The following is a 24,643-nucleotide window of genomic DNA, read 5'->3' as shown; positions in this document are numbered from 1 at the left end:
GTTGCTTTTTCCGCCCCCATGCCAGCCCCTAGGACTTGGCGCTCAAACAGCTCACCAGCAGCGTGCACCCGGCGTTCAGACTTGCTGTGCACGCAGCCGTCTCCTGGACGCGTCTCGCTCCAGCGGAGCTGGTGGCTGGAGGGACAGCACGTGCTTGGTGTCCCCCTGCGTGCAGGGGGACTGCGCAGGAGCCCTGGGCTGACCCCAGCTGATGCAGAAGACGGGGAACATCTCCTCCGAGCAGTTCCCTGCGATGTCTTCCTTTGCGAGCAGCTAAACCCCGAAAGCTGTCATCTCCCAAAGACTTCCAGGAAAAGAGGTGACCTACAAACCGCCAGGGCTCTATTTCTCAGCCCGCTAGCAGTTTGGGCAGCTCTTCCCTGCATGAAGGGCCCCAGGAGTGCTGCACGCAGGTGCCAGCAGCCCGTGTGCGTGTACCACGGCTGCTGCGTGGGCCGGTAGCAGCGCAGTTAAGCTCTGCTGAGCTCCCCAAGGTCGGCAGGGTTGCGCTTTGAGCTCTTCCCCTCGGCCAAAGAGCATCAGCGCTGCGCTGCTGAGGGCTACGTGCACCAAAGCCCCGGAGAAGCCGGAGCTGCCACCAGGGCCTTTGCAATGGGACGCAGGCAGTGGGTGAGGCTCGACCACCTCCCCTCAGCCATGGCTGTAGGGGAGAAAAAAAAACCACACAGCCTGCTTGGCATTAGAGATGTTTGCATTTCCCGGTGAAGCGTATAAAAACAGGCTGCTCTGGCACGCCCCAGGTGGGGGCCCAGGGCGTGCAAAGAGGAACCACGAAGCTGCACGGGGCTGATGGCGGTCGCCTCGGGTTTCTGCTCAGGATGCCCTGCAGGCCAGGACGCTCGCAGCCACCCCGCCGGGCTCAGGCTTCGGCCACGATCAGGTCCCTGGTGACTTGGAAAGCCGCGACGAGGGAGCTCAGCTGAACCTTCTCGCTCGTGCCAGCAGCCAGCCGGTACCTGCAGCAGGAGGCAGGGGAAGTTTAACGGCTTGCACCAGCACCGGCACCCCGATGGAGCAAGCCAAGAGCACGGATAGTGAGCAGGGATGGGGGCGCGGGGGCTGCGGGTGTCCCCAGCAGCCGTGGAGACGGCACGGCGCGTTAGGGGCCTGGCAGCCCCCCACGACCGGGCTGTGGGTGGGAGCGGGCACTCACTCGATGTCTGCCATTTTGATCAGCAGCTGGATGCGGACCGAGGGTGGGAAATCGACTGCGGGAGGAAGGAGGTGGCGTGAGTTAGGGAGGCTTTTTGGGGCGGCGAGCCAGGAGCTGGCCCCGCAGACCTCTACCTCTGTGCACAAACAGGTGGATCTCGGTCAGGATGTCCTGCAGGGCCAAGCCCTTCAGCGTCTTCAGCTCTGTGATTTCTGAGATGGCAGTGAGTGAAGGGGATCCTTACACATATTCCCTGCAGGACCCAACAACCCCGATGGGAGCGGGACCCTCCCCAGCGAGCGGCGTGAAGCCAGCCCTACCCCAGCCGGACCAGGAGGATGGGAAGCCCCGGCAAAAATGAAGGATTTATGGCGACGGGGATTAAACCCAAGGCAGAAGGAAAAGGATACTGCGATAGGCGGTGGAGAAGTCCTGGTTGAGCATCCAGTCGAGGATGTTGGCGATGTCGGACTTGAGGGGATGCCCCGTGCAGGTGTAGACGTTCTCCTCCGTCACCTTCCCGAAGGCCATGGCAGTGCTCTGAGGAAGAGGAGGTGGAGGAGGGACGAAGAGCTCCCTGCTCGCAGGGCCCACCGAGGTGCCAGCTTACACAAGGCGCCAGCGCCTGCAGCCACGGTCGGTACCTGCAGGATGTTCAGGGCTCGGCGCATGTCACCGCTCGACAGGGTCACCAGCGCCTTCATCCCGTCCTCGCTCACATCCACCCTGGAAGGCGAGATGGGGGCTGCAGCGGGACCGGCTCAGCGCCTCCGTAGCCTCCAGCCCCTGGGGACGGGCAGGGGGAGAGGGGGTCGTGGCGGAGCCCCCCCGGCTCACCCCTCCTCCTGTATGACGTGCTGCAGCCGGGGCACCATCAGCTCCGGGGTGAGGGGCCCGAAGCGGAAGCGGGTGCAGCGGGACTGCAGCGCGGGGATGATCTTGGAGAGGTAGTTGCAGATGAGGCAGAAGCGGGTGTTTTCGGTGAACTTCTCGATCACTGCAAAGGAGGAGAGGAGCTGGATGGAGCCCCCGCGGCCTCTCGCAACGGGGAAGGCTGGAGGGGTGCCGCTGAGCCCCCCCCCGGGTGCCCCTCACCTCGCCTCAGGGCGTTCTGAGCGTCCTGGGTCATGGCGTCGGCTTCATCCAGGATGACGAGCTTGAAGCCTTTCCTGAAACAGGGCAGAAAGGGATGGATCTGGTCCCAACCCACCCCTCAGGAGCTGCCAGGCTGGGGCTGGAGAAGTGGTGCTGGAGGTGCCTCCTCTCAGCCCTGGCCCCAGGAACGCTCCCAGCTCCCAATTCCCCACCGCCCACCCCAAAACCACCCCCAAGGCACGGGGAAGCCTACTTGAAGATGGTCCTGGTGCTGGCGAAGCTCAGGATGGGCCCTCTGACGATGTCGATTCCCCGGTCGTCCGAGGCGTTCAGCTGGAGGGACAGAGACAGCAGCGGGGGTGCAGGGCTCTCCCTCTCACCCCAAAGCCGGGTGCCCCCCCCCTTACCTCCAACACCATGGAGCTGAACTCCCGCTCCCGGTAGAGCTGCCGCGCGCAGGCCAGGATGGTGGAGGTCTTGCCGGTGCCGGGGGGGCCATAGAGGAGGAGGTGGGGCAGCCGGTCCTCGCTGATGAACCGCTGGACTGGGGAGGGGGCACAGGGGGCTGGGCGGGGGGGTGCTCTGGGGCAAGCCTGAGCGCGATGCGCGGCCACAGCATCCCTGGGGGGGTAACTGGGGGGGGGTGTGGAGTTTGGGGGGGGGTGGTGGTGGGAATGACGGGGTGCTGGGGGGAATGAGGGGGTGGTGAGGGGAATGGGGGGGTGCTGGTGGGAATGACCGGGTGCTGGGGAGGGGTAGGGGGAATGGGGGGGTGCTGGGGGGGTAGGGGGAATGGGGGGGTGCTGGGGGAATGGGGGGGTGCTGGGGGAAATGGGAGCGTGCTGGGGGGATTGGGGGGTGCTGGAGGAAATGGGAGGGTGCTGGAGGGAATGGGGGGTGCTGGGAGGGGTATGGGGTGCTGGTGGGAGGGTGCTGATGGGGATTGGGGGGTGCTGGTGGGGATGGGGGGGTACTGGTGGTGCTGGTGGGGATGGGGGGGTACTGGGGGTGCTGGTGGGGACGGGCGGGTACTGGGGGTGCGGGTAGAGGGGTGCTGCTGGGGATGGGGGTGCTGGTGCTGGGGGTCCCCCCGCTACTCACTGGTGCTGAGGATGTCCCGGTGCGACACCAGCTCGGAGAGCTCCCGCGGCCGGTACTTCTCCACCCTGCGGGGGACGGCGGGGATCAACCCGGGGCCCCGACCCCCCCATATCCCCCCCCCCCCACACCCGCAGCCCCCCTAAACCCCCCCCAAAACCTCCCCAAACCCCGTGCCCAGCCCCGCCGCCCGCCCGCACCAGGGCAGGTTCCTCCCGCCCGGCGCCGCCATCTTCCCCGCGGGGCCTCGCGAGAGCTGGGCCGGGGGGGGCCGGGGATGGGGCCGGGGGGGTCGGGAACAGCGATGGGGACGGGGCTGGGGACGGGGCTGGGGGCAGGGACGGGGCTGGGGGTGGCGGCTGTGGGGCTGCCCCCCGCTGGTGGGCATCCAGCGGGGATGGGGAAGGCCCCTCCTCCCCCCCCCCCCCCGTCGGCAGCCATGGGTGCCAGGGGGCGGCTGTGGGGCGGTGCGGGGTGGGGGGCTACTGCGGGGGGGTTTGGGGTCCAGCGGCCTTAAATGCGGCTGGTTCGGCCATGGGGGGTGCCAGGATGGGCTCCCCCAGCTCCTGGGGCTGCCCGGCTGAGGGTTTCCTTGCTGGCCCCCATGTTTGTGGGGTGGGGTGGGGTGGGGTGGGGGGCCGGGGGGGAACAGCCTAAAGTGGCCGGCGGGGTGCTCGGGTGTTGCTTTGGGGTGGATGGAGGAGGAAAAGGAGATGCTCTGTCTTGGGGAGCCCAGGTTTCAAGAAGGTAATCCACCAGCAGAAGCGCTGGGATGTGTATTGGTGGGCAAAAACGTACCGGGGACATCCCCCCCAAGGAAGAGCTCCAGGTCTAACCCTATAGAAAACCCCAAACACGCATGGGGTGGCAGCCGGACACGGGGTGTGAGACGTGGAGCTGGAGCCGGTGTTCACCTGGGAGGCTTCTGGCCCTTCAAACCCCAATTTTCCAGGCATTTCCCCCCCCCCCCCCCCCCATGCCAACACTACATCTGCAGCCCAGGCTGAGCCTTGGAGGGGGCAGGCGCACTCTGCTGCTGGGGGCAAAGTTTGCAGCCCCCCGTGGTATTTCCCCACCGTATTTCTCGTGAGTGACCTCAGCTGCGGGCTGACCAGGTCGGTTCCACAATATATACCCTTATTTTTTAATGTGTAATTGATGGCTGGCCCCCCAAGGATGCTGCTTTGGGAAGGGGACCAGCGGGCAGGGGTCCCAGGGGGATTTCAGGGGGCAGCGGGGATGGAGCCGGTGCCGAGAGGGTCCGGGCTCGCAGGCGGGCAGGGGAGGGGGCCCAGGTGAGCCGAGGAACCACGAGGTGCGTCGGTAGGAGCGGGTCCTGCTGGGAACGGCTTCTGGTTAAGAAACGAAGCGGTTGACGTTGCCGAGTAACAACGCTCACATCTCGCCCGTTTACAAAATCCAGACACCGATCGAGAAGGAAATGAATAATTCAGGCTGTCCGAGGCCGTGCCGTAGGAAAATACGCCTCGTCCCCCCGGTCCCAGGCCTGTTTTCACCTGGGGAAACGTGGTGTGGGGTGTGCTGGGGCGGCTCGGCACCTGCTTACCTTTTTGCCTCCCTGCATTCTATTCTATTCTATTCTATTCTATTCTATTCTATTCTATTCTATTCTATTCTATTCTATTCTATTCTATTCTATTCTATTCTATTCTATTCTATTCTATTCTATTCTATTCTATTCTATTCTATTCTATTCTATTCTATTCTATTCTATTCTATTCTATTCTATTCTATTCTATTCTATTCTATTCTATTCTATTCTATTCTATTCTATTCTATTCTTTCTTTTATTCTTCATTTCATTATTCTTCCTTTTATTCTTTATTTTCCTCTTCTTTATTACTTCTTTTATTCTTCCTTATTTTATTCCACTTTATTATTTTATTTTTTAAGGGGCAGCTACCAGGACCCTGGGTATTTTCCTGCTCTGGAAGCCACCAAACTGACGGAAGGGCAGCGTGTGGGCAGCGGGTGCAGGGGAGCGTTTTGAGCCGCATGGGACCCTCCTGTCCTCCCCTCCCTTGCGCTCGGCGCTGGGAGCACAGAAATGGCTGTGCTTCTAGCCGGGGTGTTTTAGGAAAAAACATCTGCTGCTGCAAACCGTTTTGGTTATCGAAAGGCGTGTCTAACCACAGAAGCCATCAGGAGAGAAAATTTCAGCGGGGTTTATCTTTTTGTAACCCATGCCCCGTAAATGCCAGGAATTGCGCTGTTTTGAGCTCGGGCGGTATTTACGTCTCTGGCTATCACTGCCTTCACAGGCTGCCCGCAGCCGGGGGAATGCTCCCCTATTCCTGGAGGGAAAGCCCCCAGAGCAGGTGGAGGCTGCCCCCGGCTGGGGTTGGGGGGTCCGGGGAAGCACATGGCTTTTCCTCCCAGCACGGGCTCTGGGGCGCTTTGCAGACCGCTCGCCTTCACCCTGCTCCTTCCCAAACAGTTCGGCAAGAAGGGAACGGCTCCGTCCCTTTTGGGTGAGATATCCCGGCACCTTGTCCTGCCAAATATGCAGAATACCCGCCCTGGGGTGGTGCAGCTCTGCCCGCGTTTCTGGCACGCTCGCCCGGCTTGTGAAAGAGCTGATCTATGGGATGGGCGCCCACCTGTAGGGTCTCCTGGACAGCCCCGTACGTCCGAGCTGCGGTGCTGGGGAGTTCTGTTTGCATCGCTCCCATCTTGAGGTTCCCATAAAATCCCTCCGACCCGTTCATTGCCACCGTTAAAGGCAGAATCGCTGCTTGCAAGGGACCAGCTCACCCGTGAGGAGGAGGAAAGGGGACGTGTGTGCTCGTCCCAGCACGAGCTCCTCGGGTAAGCAGCTAAATTAAAGCTTCTCCTTGAACAAAGTGCCGACCAGCCAATTTCAGACCTCGTAACCTACATCCTAACTCGTGCTAGGAGTGGCAGCAGGTGTAATTGCTGCATAAAGCCCCTTGGGGTTAGCTTCGTGCTCTCCACAGAGTGGAGACATCGGGCGCAGGTACCCCAGAAAGTGCAATACGTACCCAGAAAGTGAAAGCCCTGTGATGGTGAAATGGGGTGGCTGGGGCAGGCAGAGCTGCTCCCGAGCTCGCTGGCCCATCTTGGCCACTTTTGGCCAGCACCGGGTATCACCTATAGGGGCTGAACCCCCCCCCAAATGGCTTCTATAGGGAGGAATCGGCTCCGGATGCTGGGATATGGAGATCTGGGATGTGCGCAGGGCTGGGGGGATTGTTTGCTTTCTGCAGGTGTTGGGGACACCACCGTGGCCTCAAAGCTTGGGGAAGGAGGGGGGCCTGCTTCCTCCCCCCTCCCCCCGAAAAAAAAAGCAACCTCAGTATTTAAAACTCTGCTGTGGCACCTGGTGTAGCATCACAATGCCAGGAGCTGGTGGGAAGGAGGGCGAGCGGCCACGCATGCAAGGAAGCCACTTGCCATTCTTATTTTGAGTTGGTTTTGCTCAGTTTCGGGCCAAATCCCCCCACAGCCTCCCCACCTCCCCCCCTAGGGGTGCCTCTCCCCCTGCCCCATCCTGCACTGCTCCTTCTGCAGTGGGACTGCAGCACAGGTCCCCAGAGCACCCATCTCCTTGGGCCCTTGGGGGTGCGCATGCCCTGCACCCCCCTGCTGCTGCACCTGCTGCTCCTGCCCGTGGCGACGCACAGCGCTGCCAGCTTGGGGGCCTCTGCAGCAGGACCCCCCCGCTGTGCCAGGGCCCCCACTGCAGCAGTGCCCCCCCCTTGTTGCAGTAGGAACCCCCCGTTGCAGCAGGACCCCTCCATTGTATTAGGGCCCCCAGTGTGGGAGGATGTCCCGTTGCACTAGGGCCCCTATTGCACCATATCCCCCAGTACACTGTGCCCCTCCCATTGCACAACGGCCCCCCCATTTAGATTATGGCCCCTCCATTGCCCTGTGCCCCCCCCTTGCACCATGGCCCCCATTGCACCATGGCCTCCCCTTTGCACTATAGCCCCCAATTGCACCATGCCCCCCCTTTGCATTACAGCCCACCTTTAGACTATGGCCCCCCATTGCATCGTGCCCCCCCCCATTGCATCGTTATACCTTCCTTTGGAATATGGCCCCCCCCCCTTTTGCAACACAGCCCCCTGCTTCACCATGCGCCCCCATGGCACTGCAGCCCCCTATTGCGCTGCATGCCCCCCCGCATTGCACCATGCCCCCCCTTTCATGGAGTCCTAGAAGCATTAAGGTTGGACAAGCCCTCCAAGATCACCTGCTCCAACCACCCCCCCCCACCACCAATGTCACCCCCTAGCGGTCCCCTCCTTGCACCGTGGCCCCCCCATTGTACCGTGCGCCCCCGTTGCACCGCGCTCCCCATTGCACCGTGCCCCCCTTTGCACCGTAGACCCCCGTTGTCCCCCCCCATTGCCCCATGCCCCCCATTGCTCCCCTGTTGCCCCGTGCCCCTATAGCACCATGCCCCCCCTTGCACCAGAGCTCCCCATTGCCCCCCATTGCTCTGTGCCTCCCCATTGCACCAGCTCCCCCATTGCACCATGCTCCCCATTGCCCCCCATTGCCCCCCCATTGCCCCCCATTGCCCCCCCATTGCCACATGCTCCCAATGCACCATGCCCCCCGCTTTTCACCATAGCTCCCCTTGCCCCCCCCATTGCACCGTGTCCCTCATTGCACCATGCCCCCCCTTTGCACCAGAGCCCCCCACGGCCTCCCATTTCCCTGCCTCCCACTGCCCCGTGCCCCCCATTTCCCCATGCCCCCCCTTTACACCGCAGCCCCCTATTGCCCCCCCATTCCCCCATTGCCCCCCCTCTTGCACCATAGCTCCCCATTGCCTCTCACTGCATCACTGCCCCCCATTACCCCATGCCCCCATTGCCCCGTGCCCCCCCCTTGCACCATAGCTCCCCATTGCCCCCCACTGCCCCATATCCCCCCATTGGCCCCCCCACTGCCCCCCACTGCCCCATGCCCCCATTACCCCATGCCCCCCTTTGCACCATTACCCCCCATTGCCCCCCCATTTCCCCATTCCCCCCTTTACACCACAGCCCCCACAGCCCCCCCACAGCCCCCCCACTGCCCCCCATTGCCCCGCACCCCCCCCAAGCCGCGACCCCCCCCCCCCCCTTTCCCCGCAGCTCCGCGGTGCCGGTGCGGTGCGCGCGGGTGCGCGCGGGTGCGGGTGTCCGTGCGCGGGCGCGCGCGCCTGCGGAGGGGTGCGGGGGGGTTGGGGGGGGGGGGTCGCGCGCGGAGCGGCGCGCAGCGAGCGCGGCCCCGCGGTGCCGGGAGCGCGCCGCCCCCGCCCCCGCCCCGCCGCGCCCGGGGGGAGGCGGCCGCGGCGGCGCGCTGAGGGCTCGGTGGGCGCCGCGGGGCCGCGCTCAGGGCTCGGGGGGGGGGGGGCGCCGCGGGGCCGCGATGCTGCGGGCGGCGGAGCGGGGCTGAGCTGTGGGGCGGGGGGGGGGCGGGGGCCGGGGAGGGGGGGGGGGCCGAGCCGCGGCGGAGGGGTGGGGTGGGGTCGGGAGGGGGGGGGTGGGTGGGGGGCGCGGCGAGCGATGGATGAGGAAAACATGACGAGGAGCGAGGAGCAGCAGCAGCTGAGTTTGCAGAAGGCGCTGCAGCAGTGCGAGCTCGTCCAGAACATGATCGACATCAGCATCTCCAACCTGGAGGGGCTCCGCACCAAGTGCGCCGCCTCCAACGACCTCACGCAGAAGGAGATCCGCACCCTGGAGGTAGGGGCCCGGCGAGCATCCCCCCCCCACCCCCCCCACCCCCGTGCTCCCCCTCCTCCTGTTTTCCTCCCCGTTCTCCTCCCCCCCACCCCTCCACGGGCATCGCACCGGGCTCCCCCGCGGCGCTGCGCTGCGGTGCGGTGCGGAGCGGTGCTGAGCCTTGCGGTGCGGAGCGGTGCGGAGCGGTGCGGAGCGGTGCGGAGCGGTGCTGAGCCTTGCGGTGCGGAGCGGTGCGGAGCGGTGCGGAGCGGTGCGGAGCGGCCGAGTGAGGCTGCGCGCTCTGCAGGTGGCCCGAGGTGGGACCGGTGGCAGCCGAGCGCTGCTCGCCGGGAGCGGCCCCCGGCCTTTGCATCCCCCCCCCCCCGCATCCCCCCGGCACCCCCCGGCCGGCCGCAGCCTCCCCCAGCCCTCCCCGGGCCCCTTCCACCAGCCCCGGGCCTGGCCGCGGCGCCCCGCAGCCTCCCGGCCCGCAGCCCTGCCTCCCGCATCCCCCCCGGCCTGGCCTCGTCCCCCCCCCGGCTCCCCCTTTCCCCCCCCAGCCGCCCCCATCCCGGCGAGCAGCAGCCCCCTGCCCACCCGCAGCCTGCCCCCGGCTCCCTGCCCGGCTGCGGGAGGCCAGCACCCTCACCAGCACCCTCACCAGCACCCTCACCAGCACCCTCACCAGCATCCTCGCCCCCGGCTCCTCCGCCGCAGCCTCCGGCCTCCCCCAGCGCACCGAGGGGGAAATCCTGCACGGCTCCAGTGGCCCCGCGGGGCAGAGGGGTCCCAGAATCTGCGGCAGGGGGCATGAGGGGGGACCCCATCCCTCGGCAGTGAGAGGGATTTGAAAGGGGTTTCTGAAGCCTGGAAGCATCCCGGCTCTCTGTACCTTATGTACAGGCCTCGGGGTCGGATCCTGCGGAGTCCCAAGGCCCCCCCTATGCAGGTGCAGCGCCTGGGAGCAGAGGAGAGGATTTATTTACTACAACTGCTGGTTTTCGTAGGTGGGGAAGCACGGAGGCTGCGGCCGGGGGGATTTCGGAGCCGTGCCCTGCTCGGGTTTTTTGGCTGTTGCTTTCCATCCTGGTGCAGAACCGAAATATCGCGGCCGCTGAGCAGCTCTGAGGGCGCGGGGCCAGGGACCGCGGTGGCCGGGGATGCGGTGCCACCTCCTCCCGTGGGATGCTGCAGCTTCCTGGGGTGCTCCAGGGCAGCAGCGGGGTCCCCCCGTGTGCGGCTCCCCGGTGGGCTCCGCGCCCCATGTGTGCGCCGTGGGGTGGGATGCGCTGCGCTCCCGGACCTCTCCGAGCCGGGCAGTGTCCCCAGCCACCTCCTGGGGCCGAGCAGCACTTTTGGGATGTGCAGGAGGATTCAGGTTCACCGGACGATGCAGGACGGTGGGATTTCATCCTGCGTGGTCGCACCCACGTGGTCCTGGTCGGAGGCCCGGTGAGCGGCGCGGTGTCGGGGCACCACGGTGTTCCTCCCGCTCCAAATGAGGGTCGGCACCACTCACGAGTTCCCACCTGCCTCTTGCGGACTGGACTGATGAAGATGATGGAGATGAAGAGCGTGGCGAAGCCATCCCCTGCAGGGACACCGTGTCCCTGCCTCCTGCGCGTGGGCAACGCAAGTTCGGAGGTGGCTGGGGGAAAACCCTGGGAGCTGCCCCATAAATTCTGGGCACTGGCAGGGAAGTGTCCGTCCAGCACCAGCACGCACTGAGGGACAGGAGCCCCAGGATCCCCAGCACCTTTTTCCCCAGGCTTGGCTCTTCTACCCCTTGCACAGAAAGCAGGCGATTTCCAGGAGGGCAGTGACAGCAGATGGAGCTGGGACCGGGTTCCCAGTTTGGGCACGTTGGTGTGGGTCTGGCCCGGCTCCGGGGAGCCCAGGGACCCCGATGGCATTGTCCTGGGTTTTCACCAGTGTAAGCAGGAGCCCAGCGTGGCCCTGAGCCGCCGCCGCCACCGCCACGTCCCAAGGACGTGACGCAGGTGCGGAGGCACCGCTCGGCGCTGCTTCCCTTCCCACCCAGCTGCAACAACGCAGGGGTAAAGCCATCATTGTATTTTATTTTATTTTTTTGCCAAATCCTGGTTTTGCAGGATTCAGAGCGGTGCTTCTGCTCATTTATTTTAAATAATTTTGGGGTACACGCGAGTGCCCATCTTCCCTGTGCCGTGGTTGCGCGGGGAGCCGGTAACTCCCCGGGATGCAGCGTCCCTCCTGGATGGGTACCGGTGCCCGTGGCCTGGGCTCGGTGGCAGCGCTCGGTGCCAGGAGGTTTTGAGGTCCTGCCTGCACCTTGGGTCTGGCTCTGGCCAAAACCAAGGCAGTGGCTGCAACTGAAACACTGCCCGACGCCGCACTGCGCAGACCTGGGTCCGAGCAGCATCGGAGCAGGGGGTGCTGGCCGGGAGCGAGCGGCTCCGTTCCCCTTCCCGAGCTTGGCACTCTGGCTTTGCACCCTTATATTTGGGTTTTGGGGTGCTGCAGGGCCACGGCGTGAGCTGGAGCTCGTGGGATCTGTCTGAAAGGGTCCGGCCCTGGTGCTGACCGATGCAAATCGTCGTGTTTGGTTTTAACGCCCCGCCGCGGCGTTTGAGTGAGGGAGAGCAGCATCCCCGTGGAGAGGGCATGCTGTGGGGTGGGCAACGCTTGGGTACTCAATGATTAGGGCCGAGAGCAAAGGAAAGAGGACAAAAATAAACCAGGGGAGCAGAAGAACGAGTGTTTGGCTTCACAGGGAAGTTTTGCTCAAGTGACCACAAAGTGGCTGGGTGCTGGGGGCAGAAATCCTGCCAGTGTTTGGAGCGGTCAAAGCCAGACGTGTCCCACCTCAGAGCAGATGCCGAGATCCCTTTTGCAATTAATCAAACCCCGGTGCATCGAGCTGGAGCAGGGCTCAGCTCCGTGCACCACTCGGGGGTTTGTTGGTGGGAACTCGGGGCAGCTCGGGTTTATTCGTGGGAGAGCCCCAGGGAGCATTTAGCAGTGCTTGAGATAAATGACGCGCAGAGCCCGAGGTGGCGTGCAAGCCTAGCAGGGCTCCAAAGAGCCTGGAGAGGGAAAGCTCTTGGCAAACACCAGGGTGGCGAGGTGTTCCCCCGTGCTGCCGGCATGTCTGCAGTAACAAGCCCTCGGGGGAGTCGGGGAGGAGCCGCTCGGCTTGGGACAGCATCTGCTCCGTTGCTGCGGCACCAGGAGAGCGAGGGTCCCGGTTCCTACCCCATGGGAGCCTTCTCCCATTGGGCTGGGGCTGCCCCGTCCCAGGGCAGAGGCTGAGCCTCTGAATTTGGAGGCATTTTCCCCCACCGAGACCTGCAGCATCCCTGTGTGTGTCCAAAACCTGTGCGCTCCACGGGCACGGTGATGTTTGGCACGGCCAGACCCCACACAAAGGGGATCAGCGTTAACCTCGTGCTCCTGCAGGTGGATTTTCTGCCACCTTTCCCAGCCTCCAGGCAGGGCGGGGGCCAGCTCTGTCCCCGATGCTGAGCCGCCTTCCCTTTGGGTGCTGGCACCTGCTGGGTGCCTTCGCTCATCATGTTTTGGGGTGATGCTGCGGGGGAAATCCTGATGGGGGTGACAAAAGGGCTGGAAGTCCCCGGTGCTGCTCGAGGAAGCTCTGCAGGTGGCAGAGGTGGCCACAGCATAGCTGCTGTCGCCCAGGGTCCCAAGGGAGTGACAGTGGGGACACCGCTGCTGCCCGCCCTGGCCCTGTTTTTGGGTCCTGCTGCAGTGGGAGAGGCGGCCAGCGGGCACGTATATCACCCGGTACAGCACCCACATAGGTATACACGTATATATAAAATGCACACATATAAAATGCATGTGGATAGGTATAGCTACATGCACGCACCGTATATACACCCATATTTTCCCAGCTACCAGGTGCTCACGGGCATTGCAGGCTCTGGTGTCCCCCGACAGCAAACACTGCCCGGGGCTCGCACCCCGCGGCTAGCGGCACCCCAGCGCTTGTCCCCGGGTGCCCTCCTCGCCCAGCTGCCCATTCTGCAGACGGGCAAACCGAGGCACAGGAGGGCTGGAGGGGGCCACACAGCGTCAGGATTGCAAGGCAGGATCCGGCCTTTTCGGCAGAGGCGCGTTTAGCACCTCCCTGCCTGGCGGGGCGCGGGGACGGCCGAGCCACGGCTTGGTGGCACCAGGAGCAAGAGGCAAGCGTGGCGTGCCGTCCCTTCCAGCCACTTCCCTTCCCATCCTGGCTCGCCAACGTGAGAAGTGTTCCTGGACACCGGGGATGTGGCACAGAGGTGCGCTGAGCTTGTTTACCCATGCTTTGTGCAGCCCCATGGGATGCTGCCGGAGCATCTGCATGTGCTTGGTGTCCCACCTGCGCCCTCGTTTGTGCTAACGAAGGTGCCTCTGCCCTCTCGAGGGGCAAGTGGGGCTGATTTCCCCTACCTGGAGCTTGAAATAAAAGTGTGCCTGCAGGAGAGGCGTAGCTTTATGCTGCCTTCCGCGGGAGCCTCACCCCATCCTTTCCCCATCAGTTCTCAGCTCCCGGTACGTCTCTGCCACGGTGGCAGCGGCACCTCGGGGGGGCTCTGCCCCAGTTCCTGGCTCTGTCCCCGTTCCAGGAGCCTAATCTTAGCACCTCGGGCATCCCCTCTGCTTCCTGCTGGGCTCTGAGCCTGGCGGCTTCCCCAGCCTGCAGGAGCTGCTGATGAGCAGGGTACTGGGGTGGAGGGGATTTTTGGGAGGACTTCCCTGGTGTGTTCCTGCTGGTTTGGTGTAGATGTGTGCGGCTGTGGGGCAGGAGCTGCCGTGTGCCTTCGAGCCCTCCTGTCGGCTCAGGGCAGCTTTGGCTGTGCCTCTGTGCCCCCATGCTGCTTGATCCCCACTGAGGGGGGAAAAAGGGCAGGGTGCTCCCCAAACCCCTCGTGCTCCGTGCTAGGAGGGCGGCTTTGTTAAAAAGCACCCCTGGGGGACCCAAAGGTGATGCCCCCAGCTGTGCAGGACTGTGCTGAGCCCCGGCAGGACTCTGTACAGCTTTCCCTGTGATTCCTGGTTAGCTCTCCGTGGCTTTGCTTCGGGCGTTAATTTTTGGTGATGAAGCCCCGTTTTTGGGGCTGTCAGACCCGTTGGGGCTTGGCACTCGCTGCGCCCGGGAGAGGAGCCCCTGGCACAAGGGGCTGGGGAAGGAGGGCAATGGCTGGGTCCCTGCAAGGTCCCTGCAAGGGGGCTGATTTTTGCTTTTTCCCCCTAGCTGTTGACACGCATCCCTCCCCAGGGCCGGGGCTCCCTCTATTCCAGGCCGTTGCGATGTTTTGCTCTTGGCTCATCTATTTTTGGGGTGGCGAGGCCGCGTTTGCGGGCGCTGGGCAGGGGCACAGCACCATCTAGCGCTGCCGGCGGCGGGGAATCTCCCAGCTGGAGAGCAGGAGTGGGAAATCCCAGCAGGTTTCCAGCAAGCAGGGCTCTGCTCCACATCTCCAAGAAACCAGGCCAGTCGCTCAGAGGCTTTATTTCGGGAGCTGTCAGCCTTTCCCTCGCACACACGTTGGTGGCTTTGTCCCCATCGTGGGAGGCTTGTGGGGATGCTCGGCCGGGCAAAGGGGTCCCGGAGGCTGTGGGGTCTGCAATGGGGTGGGAGGAAGGGGCTGATGGGGTTGGGTTTTCTTAGGAACAGGGAGCAAACGCTCGGACCCAGTGATGCTCCAAATGTGGGATGCTTTGGGTGGTCTCTGCACTGAGATTGGGTATGGCGGTGGGGAGCACATCTTTTGGGCGGTGGGTGAGCAGCGTGGGAGAAGGGGCGTCCTGTCCCTCCTGTCCCCTCACCCCCCTGCACTGGGGTCCCCGGGGGCGAGGGCTGTCAGCCCGCAGAGCGGAGACACGCAGGGTTGGGGATAAAGGAGCTGGGAAAGATGGGAAACGGCCCCCTTGGAGACCCAGCGTGGGGAGGGGGAGGAAAAAAAGCTTCCACGGGGCTTTCCCCTCCTCTTCCAGAGCAAGCTGGTCAAGTACTTCAGCCGGCAGCTCTCCTGCAAGAGGAAGGTGGCGTTGCAGGAGCGCAATGCCAAGCTGGAAGGCTTCCCCCAGCTCCTGCACTGGTTCCGCATCGTCGACATCCGCAAGGAGGTGATGGAGGTGAGGCGGGGGCACCGAGCGCGCGCCCGGGAGGTTTGCTGTGGGATCCTCCAGCAAAGTTTGGCAAGAGGGCAGTGTTTCCCAGGATGGGAAGTGTCTTGGAGCAACATTTTTGGGCCACGGGACCCCTGTAGCAGGTTGGGGTTGGTGGTAGAGAACGGGCTGGGAAGGCAGGGGGACCAATTTTTTTCTCTGCATGGGAAGGTGCTGCGAGGGAGGTGCTGGCTGGGGCCACCCCGTGGCTGTCCCTTGAAGCTGGGGACATCTCACTGCTGTTTCTGGTGAAGGAGGCGTCCACAAGGTCCCCCCAAAACCTTTGGCCACGCCCTGGGTCCCTGTGAGTAATGGGTGCAGCTGGAGGCTGGCACCCCGGTGCGCTCAGGAAGAGGAAGCCTGCGAGGAAGCTGTGGGTGATGGGGCAGGATTTGGTGGCAAACCCCAGTGTCCCAGTGCTGAGCGGGGTCTGGATGTGCCTGAGACTATCCTGAGGCTCAGGCTGTAGCATCTCCTGTGCATATAGGACAGAGGGAATCTCCAAATCCCCAGGAGGAGGGTCTGGCTTTTTCCCTGTGCGCTCCAAGGCGCTGACTTATCAGCAGATGCCCCAGGACATTTTTTTTTCCCCCTTTTTCTCACTCCTGGCAGGAAATCGCCCCCGGGCAGCTGAGCCTGGAGGAGCTGCTGGAGATGACCGACGACCAGGTCTGCGAGACCGTGGAGAAGTTCGGGGCCAACAGCGAGGAGTGCGCTCGCCTCAACGCCTCCCTCTCCTGCCTGCGCAGCGTCCACAAGTCCGGTGAGTCAGGTCTGCACCCTGCGCTCGTGTCCTGGGGGCACCCAGGGGGCACCGCTCGGGTTTGTGATCCTAAATCGGGCCAGGAGCCCCCGTTTGTGCCCCCAAATCTGGGTGCCAGCAGTGGACATCACCCGCCTCCTCGTGGGGGCTGCTGGAGAGGGAGGCTGAGGCCCCCAAAGGCTCCCCGCAGTGCCCCTGCTCCAAGCAGGGTTATTTTTAATTTTTAATTTTTTATTTTTGGGGGGGTTTGGGGAGGGTTTGAGCTCTGCTCCCCCCGCAGGAGCCGGCCGGGGTGCGAGGCTGGCGGGTGCCCGGGCGGTGGCAGCAGAGCTCCGCGGGAGCCGCTGAGCATCCTCGGGGGCTGGCAGCGGGCTGCGGGCAGGGTGCAGGTGGGATGTGTCTGTCTGTCCGTCCGTCCGTCCCGGGGGGGTTTGGAGCCCCCCAGGCCCCCCTCCGCAGCTGCTCCCACGCCCCCCCCCCCCCCCCCCCCCCCCCCCCCGGTGCATCATTTTGTAAAGCATCCCGGGGCGGGGGGGGGGGAGGATGAGTCCGGTCTGCAGGCTCCTGGGGACAGGGCTGGTGGTGAGGGGGGGACCTGGTGGGGTTTTGTTGCAGGGCAGCCCCCCCCCTTGTAGGGCACAGCAGCCCCTTCCCACAGCCTGACGTTCCCTGCACAGCCCCACCACTGCACTCCCCAAATCCGGCTCCCGCCTCTCCTCCTGCCCTCTTCCCTTTGGCATCTTCACCAAATCTCTCCGATATTCCGATAATCTCTCCGATAATCCCTCTCCGCCGAGGGAATTCCCCCCTGGGAAATGCACGTGAGCCTTCAGAAATCCCTGCTGCACCGTCCAGTGGATGGCATGAGGCAGGTCCGATGGCCTGAGCCAGGTCCAATGGCCCTGATTTTTGGCAGGTCCTGGGTTTTGTCCCTTGTAGAGGGTCGCGCCGTGGTCCAGGCAGAGCGTTTGTGTCCCCTGGCCCATCCGACGGGCAGCAGGGATGGGGCTGCCACCAAAAAGCTGTGTGTTTTACCCCTGTCCGGGTGTAAAACCCAATGGGGAGGGAAACGGAGCGGTCAGCAGCATCAAGCCCCACGCTTTGGGGTTTTGGGACCGGGTCCCTTAGTAGCCAGGGGGCTGAGGATGCTCGCTGGGGGCCGGTGGGTGAGAGTGGTGCTGAGCCCTCGGCTCCCTTGTGTCTGTCTTAGCTCCGCGCAAAGCCAGGGACAAGCCTAGCCTGGAAATATAATTAGCAGGCAAGTTGCTGCCTCTTTAAAACATCATGTAATTTCTTTGCAAGTGCGCCGGTGGTCGATTTCTAGGAGCCGAGATTAGTATTAATAAAGCAGGAATAAGGCAGGGTATTAACCTTTTCCATCAATCTCTATTTATTGAGTTGTTAATTAGAGACAGCTAATTTCCCAGGCCAATTCTCTGTGGGAATGGGGGCTGGGGAAGGAGGGAGGGAGGAAGCAGGTCGCTGGTTGAGTGCTGGAATCGCGATGGGGTTTGGTAACGGGGAACCCTTCCCAGCCTGAGCATCCTTGGCCCGAGCATCCTTGGGGCAGCTCCACCCGTGTCGGAAAAATCCCTGGAAAAGCTCACGGACCAGAGGAGTTACTGTATTGCATACAGCGAGCAGCAACCCTATATAAAAACCCGGCTTTATCGTGTTAACAAGCCCGTATTGGATTTTTCTCTGCTGCGAAGCCGCGCGCTGGCAGCAGGATTTTATTAGCAGCCGAGGCGTCGCGTTCGGGCTCGGAGCAGGATTAATTTAATATTAAGTAAGAGCCGAGCGGTGCCCCTGTGGCTCGAGGAGCTGGTGGCGTGTGACGGGGAGGTGATTAACGGTCCTATGGGAAAAAATGATCCCGTGCTGGGCATCCGTGGGTCCTGATGGCCTCGGGAAGCGGGGTCAGGCAGGGACAGATCCGGATGGGGAAGGGGCTGTGGGCTCTGCCAGGCAGGGATCGGTCCAAAATTCTGCCTGAAACCTGCTGCTTGCGGGGGAAGCTTTGGCTTGGAGAGTGCGACTCTCTTAAAATAAATAAATCAGGTGCAGAGCGGAGAAGGGGGGGTGTGATATAAAGTGGTGAGCATCCTCGTTTTGGGGGAAAGCCGAGGGCTGCCCCCTTGGAAAGCTGCAGCACCCACGGTGGGTGGGTGTGCAGGGCTGGTCCCTGCAGTGGGACCACGGGGGTGGCACCGGGCTGCAGTTTTGTGGGTTTTGGCTTCCCATCTGGTCCCGGGACTGTTGATTTGGGGGAAGGAAAAGGGCAGGGTGAGGGCTTTGGGGACAGCGCTGTCCCTCTGATCCCCACGGAGAATTATTCCCTGGGTCTTGCATTGCCATCTGAGGATCCCGTGAGGTTTGAGGGCAGAGCACGAGGCTGTGGGATGCAGTGAGGGCGCACGGGGCTGGCTGTGTCTGCCCCATATGAGCCTCTCTGCTCACCTGCAGCCTGTGCCCTCCTCGGGATGCCTGGCACTGTGTGACAGGGACAGAGGTGCGGACTGAAAACCCCTCGCTAGGTGGGCACCTACATCCAGAGCATCCCTACGGGGATGCTCAGCTGCTGGCCGGTGCTGCGCTCACGGGGTTTGGTGAACATCTTGGTGGTGTTTTCTGTGGGGCAAGGAGATTGTGGGGGGCATGTGGGGAGGAAAAATGTGATTTTTGTGCTCACTCCTCCCTGATTTCCCACATGGAAACCCCCTCGGGCAGAGTGGCAATAACACCCGAGGGAGCCCTCGGAGGAAGTGGGGTTTCTTGGAGGAACCAGCGAGGGCTTCACGCGCTCTGCAGGAGTAAGAGCTCGGGGATTTTGTTATTTTTGCCTCTAAAGCACGCTCTCGGTTGAGCCGTATCCCATCGAGCGGCGTGCCCGGTACCTGCGGCGTGTGTGGAAGCCACTGTCAAAAATACCTTTCCCGAGCTGATCCGCGGTATTTTTAGCCCTGACGCACCCAAAAAGTGGCTATTTTTGCTCTCGGGCACATCAGCCGTGCTCCAACACGGGCAGCCAGCAAGCGAAAGGGCAACCCGAGCCAGGGGGGGATGTGGGAGCGGGACCCTGGGTCGGCTTCGTCTCTCCTTCCTTAATTACCGCTAATTGCTGCTGCGGTTCGGAGGTGGCAGTGCAGGGCTGCAGCATCCGGGCAGCTCTGAGTTATGTAAATCTATGCACGCAGAGCAGCCAATGGGGGGCTCCCTGATTTGCATACATGCATGCAGGCTTGCACATCGCTGTATTGTGGGCTGTTTTATGGGGCTGGGGGGTCAGGAGCTTGCAGGAGGATTAATTTCAAAGCGTTGCACCCCCAGGGCTCTTGCAATTCCTCCGGCTTTTGGTGCACGCCGTCCCGAGGGGCTGCAGGGTGAGCCTTTCCTATAGGATTGCCATTTTCGCTGGCTTTATTTTCTGCTTCAGGAGAACAATTCAAAAAAGAAAAAAACAAAAAACAAAAAAAACCTACCTCCTCAGCCCCTTTTCCCCTGGAGCTTTATCAATCTAATCCCAAAGCTTTCCATTCAAAAGCCTTCTCCTCTTTTATTTTTCACCCTCATGAGCTCGAAATAAAACATCCCCCCTTGAAAAGGCACGGGTAGATAACAGGACAGGCAATTAATAACCGAAAAAGGGATGGAGGAAGGAGCCTTTTTAAAATAAAGAGATTACATTTTTTACGCTGGTTTTCTTAGAGGTGGCGATCAAAAGAAGTCGGGGCGGGGAGCTTGCATCCGCTCCATCACGTTGGTGCTCTGAAGTCAGCGCCGACAGGTCTTTACTCATCTCTGCACCGGTGCAGACTAATAATTAGGAGCTGAGAGGAGCCACACTTAATATTTTTTTTGTATTTTTCCCCCCTTTCTGTAAATTGAGTGAATGGGAAGGGATGGTAGTGCTGCAATGGGTCCCCCATCCCCAGTGGTGCTTTGGGATGGTGGCGGCTCACGGTGGGGCTTGGTGCTTGGGTTGGCACCCAGATCCCCCCTTGTCCCCAAGGACTTGGGGTGTGTTGGGTCCCACCAGGATGGGGCAGGGGGTCTGGGTGCCACAGGGCATCCCCCACATGGCCGTGTGTGTGCTCTGTCGCAGGCGGCAGCCTCTCCAAGCAGGATTGGACCATCCAGTGGCCCACGGCGGAGCCGGGGAAGGAGAACCAGCCGGGCTGCCCGCCGGAGCCCGTCCAGTGGATCCGCACGCACCTCTCGCAGAGCCCCAAGCCCCCTCCCAAGTGTGCGCAGCACCACTGCCACGCCGGCTCGTCCCACGGCCCCCTCTACACCCACGTGGACCGCCTGACCGTGGAGGGCCACCCGGGGCTGTGCCCGCCCGTGGAATCCGGCCACCGCTCCCTGCCGCCCTCCCCGCGCCAGCGGCACGTGGCTCACACCCCGCCGCGCACCCCCAACATCGTGACCACCATGACGCCCCCCGGCACGCCGCCCCTGCGGCGCAGGAACAAGCTGAAGCCCCCCGGGACGCCTCCGCCGGCGTCGCGCAAGCTCATCCACCTCCTGCCCGGCTTCACCGCCCTGCACCGCAGCAAGTCTCACGAGTTCCAGCTGGGGCACCGCGTGGACGAGGCGCACACCCCCAAGTAAGCGGGTGTCCTGGGGGATCAGGGCTGGGGGGGGTGGCCTGATGCCATGCAAAAAGCATCCTGGGTCTTAAAATGTTGGGATTTGGGGTGCTCCTATCTGGGCATCCCATCGAGGCAGGGTTTGGAGCTTGACGCTGGGGAACCCTTTGTGGACGCAGCACGTGGTGGGGACGGCTTTGCTGAGTGGGGTGCTGTGTGCCAGCTCTCGTGGGGCAGGTGGGGAGCACCCAGGGGCTCCGGGGATGCAGCTCGGTGAAGCCCTCCCGTGCCACTTGATGGGTCTGGGTGCTGCGGGGTTCTGCTCTGCAGCGTGGGATCGCCGCCTGCAGCCTGTCTGTTGGAGCTGCTCATGGCTGCGAGACAGAAATGGGAAAAATCCTCTTTGGCCGAGATGTGCACGTTTTCTACACCCCTTTCTCTAACCCTCCCCAGGGCCTTTTCCATTTCTCCATCCCCAGTGCTGTTGCAGCACCAGCTCCGGCTCCCTCCTGCTCTGCGGCTCGGTGCCGGCAGAGGCTGCTGCAGTGCAGGGAACGGGGCCGGCCTCGCGCTCCCTCCCTGGCCCTTTGGGTACTTCTGGTGGCCGTGCCCAGAACCCCACTGCTCCGTGCCATAAACGGGGCCGTGGGCTGCTCGGTTTTGGGGGGCAGCCCTGCGGCCTTCTCCCCACGTGTATCGTGGTGCTGCCGCTTGCTGTGTCCCCGCAGCCGTGGCAGTGGCAACGGCAAGAAACGAGGGCAATCATCCTCCTCCCCGCTATGGACAGAGATGGATTTCTGTCTCTGGAAGTGATCTGATTCCTTCTCCTCTTGCGTGGGCACCTGAGGCCGTATTGACCCTGCTCCAGCCCCAGTCGGCACCGCCACGCTCATGGGAGCGAAGCCGTGGAGAGCAGTGTGCTGCCCGTGTTAGTTGTGGGGGGATTTCAGCCTCTGACCCAAGGTCTGCCCTCGGTTAATAGGGCCAGGACGTCACCCATGGCACCGGGGGGAGCAGTGGGACTGCCTCCGTTCCCCCAAGGCACTTAATCTCCAGCCTGGTCATTGCACGCCCCGGGTTGCGGTGACACAGCTTTGGGGTGAGGTTGGACGCGTGTACGGACCAAAACCCTTCCAGCTGCTGCTGCTTCCCCATCTCCCACAGGGAGCCTCGATTTCCTTGCATGAGCCAAGAGGGAAGAGCAGGCAATGGGTGGAAGGAAATCAGAAATGGCTTTTGCATGGTCTTCGATGTCCCCATCCCCATGATGTCCCTGTCCCTGCTGCCCTCATCAGTCCCTGCCTGGCCTCTCTGGCGTCCCCTGCCCGCTGCCACCCCGGTGATGTGACTTTAATTCCCAGTCCCTGACCACCAGCCACAGCCCAGGGGGATTATTAAACTCAATTAATAGAGGAAAGGGAGCAAGCGTTAATAGGGCTCTGTAGTGCTGGTGTCCAATAGGGGGGCTCATCGTGTCGGTGCGGAAGGACCCGGGCTCCCCAAAGCTGCTCGGAGAGCTGGGGAGGTTAATTTTCTCTAATGGCACTTAATGATTTTCAGGATGCAACCAGTAAATCCTGCTTTCTAATCCCATTAGCGTTTGAGGATAGCAATTAGCGCATTAAAGAGGCAGCTTCTTTCTTTTTCACCCTTTCCTCCAGCAGAGGAGTGCTGAAGTTGTAGCTGTTTTCCACCCTGGGTGCAGTGGCTGATGTTTTACTGACCCAGGGCAAGAAGTGGCTTTTTGGGGAGCTTTCATCAGACAATTTTTATCTTACGGCAGCGTCCATGCAATGCACTCTTTGCAGACCACTGTCTGGCGGGACCCATCCAATGCCCCAAGAGGGATGCTGGTGTCCCTTGGGGTCGTTATCTCCTCACCTGGGGTGTCCAAGGTGAGGTTCCAAGCAACCTCGCGAGGTTTCTTCATTTTGTGTTTCAGAACCCATTTCTAGGGTTCAGTCCTTCTCTGTGCTGAAGCCTCCTGAAGCAGGGGTTAAACTTCCTGAGCTTACAGCCTCAGATTTTCCTGCGCGGAGCCTCCAGCTGTTGACCGTAACGCTGGGGTACGGAACATTACTCCTAAAAAGATCCCCCGGCTTCCATAAATCCACAACCCATAAACATCTCATGAACGGGCTCGAAACGGAAACAAAACATTTAGAGTGGCTGATAATATAATGCCCATTTAATACCCCATGAATTCCACGGGCCATTTAAATCTTCCATGGATAGTTAATGATTATTCATCAGCCAGAAGTCAAGAAAAAAACACCAAACAAACTCAGAGTGGAAGGTCTTAAAAACCCATTAGATGGGGAACATGAGGCAAGATGGTTAAAGGAGTGCCCGAGAGACCCCAAGTTAAGCCTTGAAGTTTTTTTTGGAGGTTTTTGGAGGCAGCCTCTGCCACGGGGTGTCCTGCCCGGGGTGTCCTGCCCCAAGGCTGCCTTCTCTGTCCCTAAGTCCATGTGAAGGAGAGGGGACCCCAAATCTGCCTCCGCTTCCCAGCCGCAGTGCCTTTGCCTTGCTGGAGGCTCGGGGTGCTTGGGTTTTTGGGGTGCATGTGAGGCCAGGCTTGGGCTGTCAGGAGGAGGCTGGTACAGCTCAGGGCAGCTTTATGCAGGGTAAGGAGTTGGTGTATTTATTCAGAGATCTCCTCGCCCTCTGTCTTTGTGATCGCATTCAGGGCATTGCTTCGGGTAGGGTTCGGTGTTCTGGTGGCTGAGTCTGACTGAAGCCATGGGTCCGGTAGCTTTGTGGATGCTGAGGTTGGTTTCAAGACCATTTTTCATAACCTGGATGGGTGAAGATATGCCTTATAGTTGGTGACAGAGCACACATCCATTTTCTCTCTCCCTTGTGTTATTTCCAGCTCTAAACCCATTTCCTTCTGTAGCATCTAGTGCCACCCAGCTCTCAAGCTCAGCACCTCCTCAGTTTTGGGTGGTCATTTCTCCATTCCACATCACAGGAATCCCCCCGAACAGGACATCTCCCGTGTCGCTTGTCCCTGAGCAACTCCTCCAAAGGCTCTCCTGTGCTCAGCATCATTGCTACGAGGCCAGGGCTTTCACCCGCAAACTCTCCCAGGACCTGCACCAGCTTGGCTGTCCTCGCATTGGCCACATTTTGTTTGGAAAAAGGACCCCCTGCTCCCCTCCTGGCTGCACGCTGATCCAGCTGAGCCCCTTTGTGGGCACAGGGTGAAGCAGATCCCACCCGGGCTCTCCGGGCACAGAGGAAAGACCCAACGCATCCCGGTCTTGCAGAAATTTAGGCCCAGGGTCTTCCCCACCACCCCCTCCGTGCGGAGCAGCCTGCTCTGCTCGTAGTGCTACCCAGTGATGGGGCACTCCTCCTGCTGCCCTGCAGCCCTTGCCATGAGGATGTTTTCCCCTCGTATCGATTCCAGTCAGCACCTCTACCGTGCAGATCACTTATTTCCCACCCTGCTGGGTCCCAAGGAGCGGCACCAAGACAGCGCCACGTGGCTGGTGCCTCTGATACCTCCAACTGGGGGGGTGCAGGTGGGCTCCTGGTGGTGGGGACGAGCAATGCTCTGATGTTTGCAGAGCAGGGACTCTGCCAAACCATGCAAATAATCCCCATGCGGTATTTTAGGTGTTTTCTCTCATCTGGTGTGCTGTCCCGAAACATAGAGACCCGCCTGGTGCTCCCGCAGCACGGAGAGCGTTGCGGTGTGGGAGCCTGGGGAGCAAAACGAGTAGCACCTCTCTGCTCCCAAATCATCTTTCTGATCAATCTCAGTGCCTTTGGTGGTGAGTCAGGGCTGTGGAGCCACGTACAGTTTCTGGATTGTCTCCAGCCTTCTCGAAGTATGGCTTGCACACCGCGTCTTGACAGTGACGGGTAGCCTCCGTAACAAACTGGCGCTCTGCTGCAATTATCCCCCTGCTCTGGGCTGTGGCGCTCCTCAGGTATGTCATTAATGTTAATTACTGCTGCGGTGCTCCATCAAAAGGGGCAGGAACGTTAACATGCTTGGGAGAGAAACTTCTCACCGTGTCCTTTAATGAGAAGTTGAGCCTCCTTTCGC

At 61.9% G+C, this 24,643-nt stretch overlaps 2 protein-coding genes across 5 annotated transcripts in view; one reads left to right on the top strand and one right to left on the bottom strand.

Annotated features, from left to right (window-relative positions):
• Positions 1–694: 694 nt before the first annotated feature.
• RFC5 (replication factor C subunit 5) lies at positions 695–3,749 on the bottom strand. The gene is made up of 11 exons (XM_080559687.1): positions 3,568–3,749; positions 3,371–3,435; positions 2,677–2,813; positions 2,523–2,602; positions 2,270–2,343; positions 2,012–2,171; positions 1,819–1,900; positions 1,585–1,714; positions 1,309–1,386; positions 1,175–1,229; positions 695–977 (listed from the first exon to the last, which is right to left on the bottom strand). The coding sequence occupies exons 1-11, from the start codon at positions 3,597–3,599 to the stop codon at positions 881–883; spliced, it is 990 nt and encodes a 329-aa protein (XP_080415813.1). The 5' UTR covers positions 3,600–3,749; the 3' UTR covers positions 695–880.
• Positions 3,750–8,895: 5,146 nt separating this feature from the next.
• KSR2 (kinase suppressor of ras 2) overlaps positions 8,896–24,643 on the top strand; it is a gene marked incomplete at its 3' end in the record, with an annotated part of 59,829 nt that continues 44,081 nt past the window's right edge. For all 4 annotated transcript variants that reach the window (XM_080559591.1, XM_080559593.1, XM_080559594.1 and 1 more), the window contains exons 1-4: positions 8,896–9,093; positions 15,055–15,195; positions 15,841–15,991; positions 20,097–20,601. In XM_080559591.1, the coding sequence (XP_080415717.1) occupies positions 8,914–9,093; positions 15,055–15,195; positions 15,841–15,991; positions 20,097–20,601 (977 nt within the window). In that variant the 5' untranslated portion in view covers positions 8,896–8,913. The remainder of the gene's footprint in view (positions 9,094–15,054; positions 15,196–15,840; positions 15,992–20,096; positions 20,602–24,643) is intronic.

Source organism: Anser brachyrhynchus (assembly GCF_964034855.1).
Source record: "Anser brachyrhynchus genome assembly, chromosome: 17".
Lineage (NCBI taxonomy): Eukaryota > Metazoa > Chordata > Aves > Anseriformes > Anatidae > Anser > Anser brachyrhynchus.
This window is presented reverse-complemented; position numbering and strand designations above follow the sequence as displayed.

Excerpts from the sequence above, each read along its gene's own strand:
- RFC5 (XM_080559687.1), bottom strand. The coding sequence starts at position 3,599 with ATGGCGGCGCCGGGCGGGAGGAACCTGCCCTG. Across the intron at positions 2,814-3,370 it reads CCGGGACATCCTCAGCACCA|TCCAGCGGTTCATCAGCGAG; the intron begins GTGAGTAGCGGG and ends CCCCCTCCCCAG. Across the intron at positions 1,901-2,011 it reads CACGTCATACAGGAGGAGGG|GGTGGATGTGAGCGAGGACG; the intron begins GTGAGCCGGGGG and ends CTCGCCTTCCAG.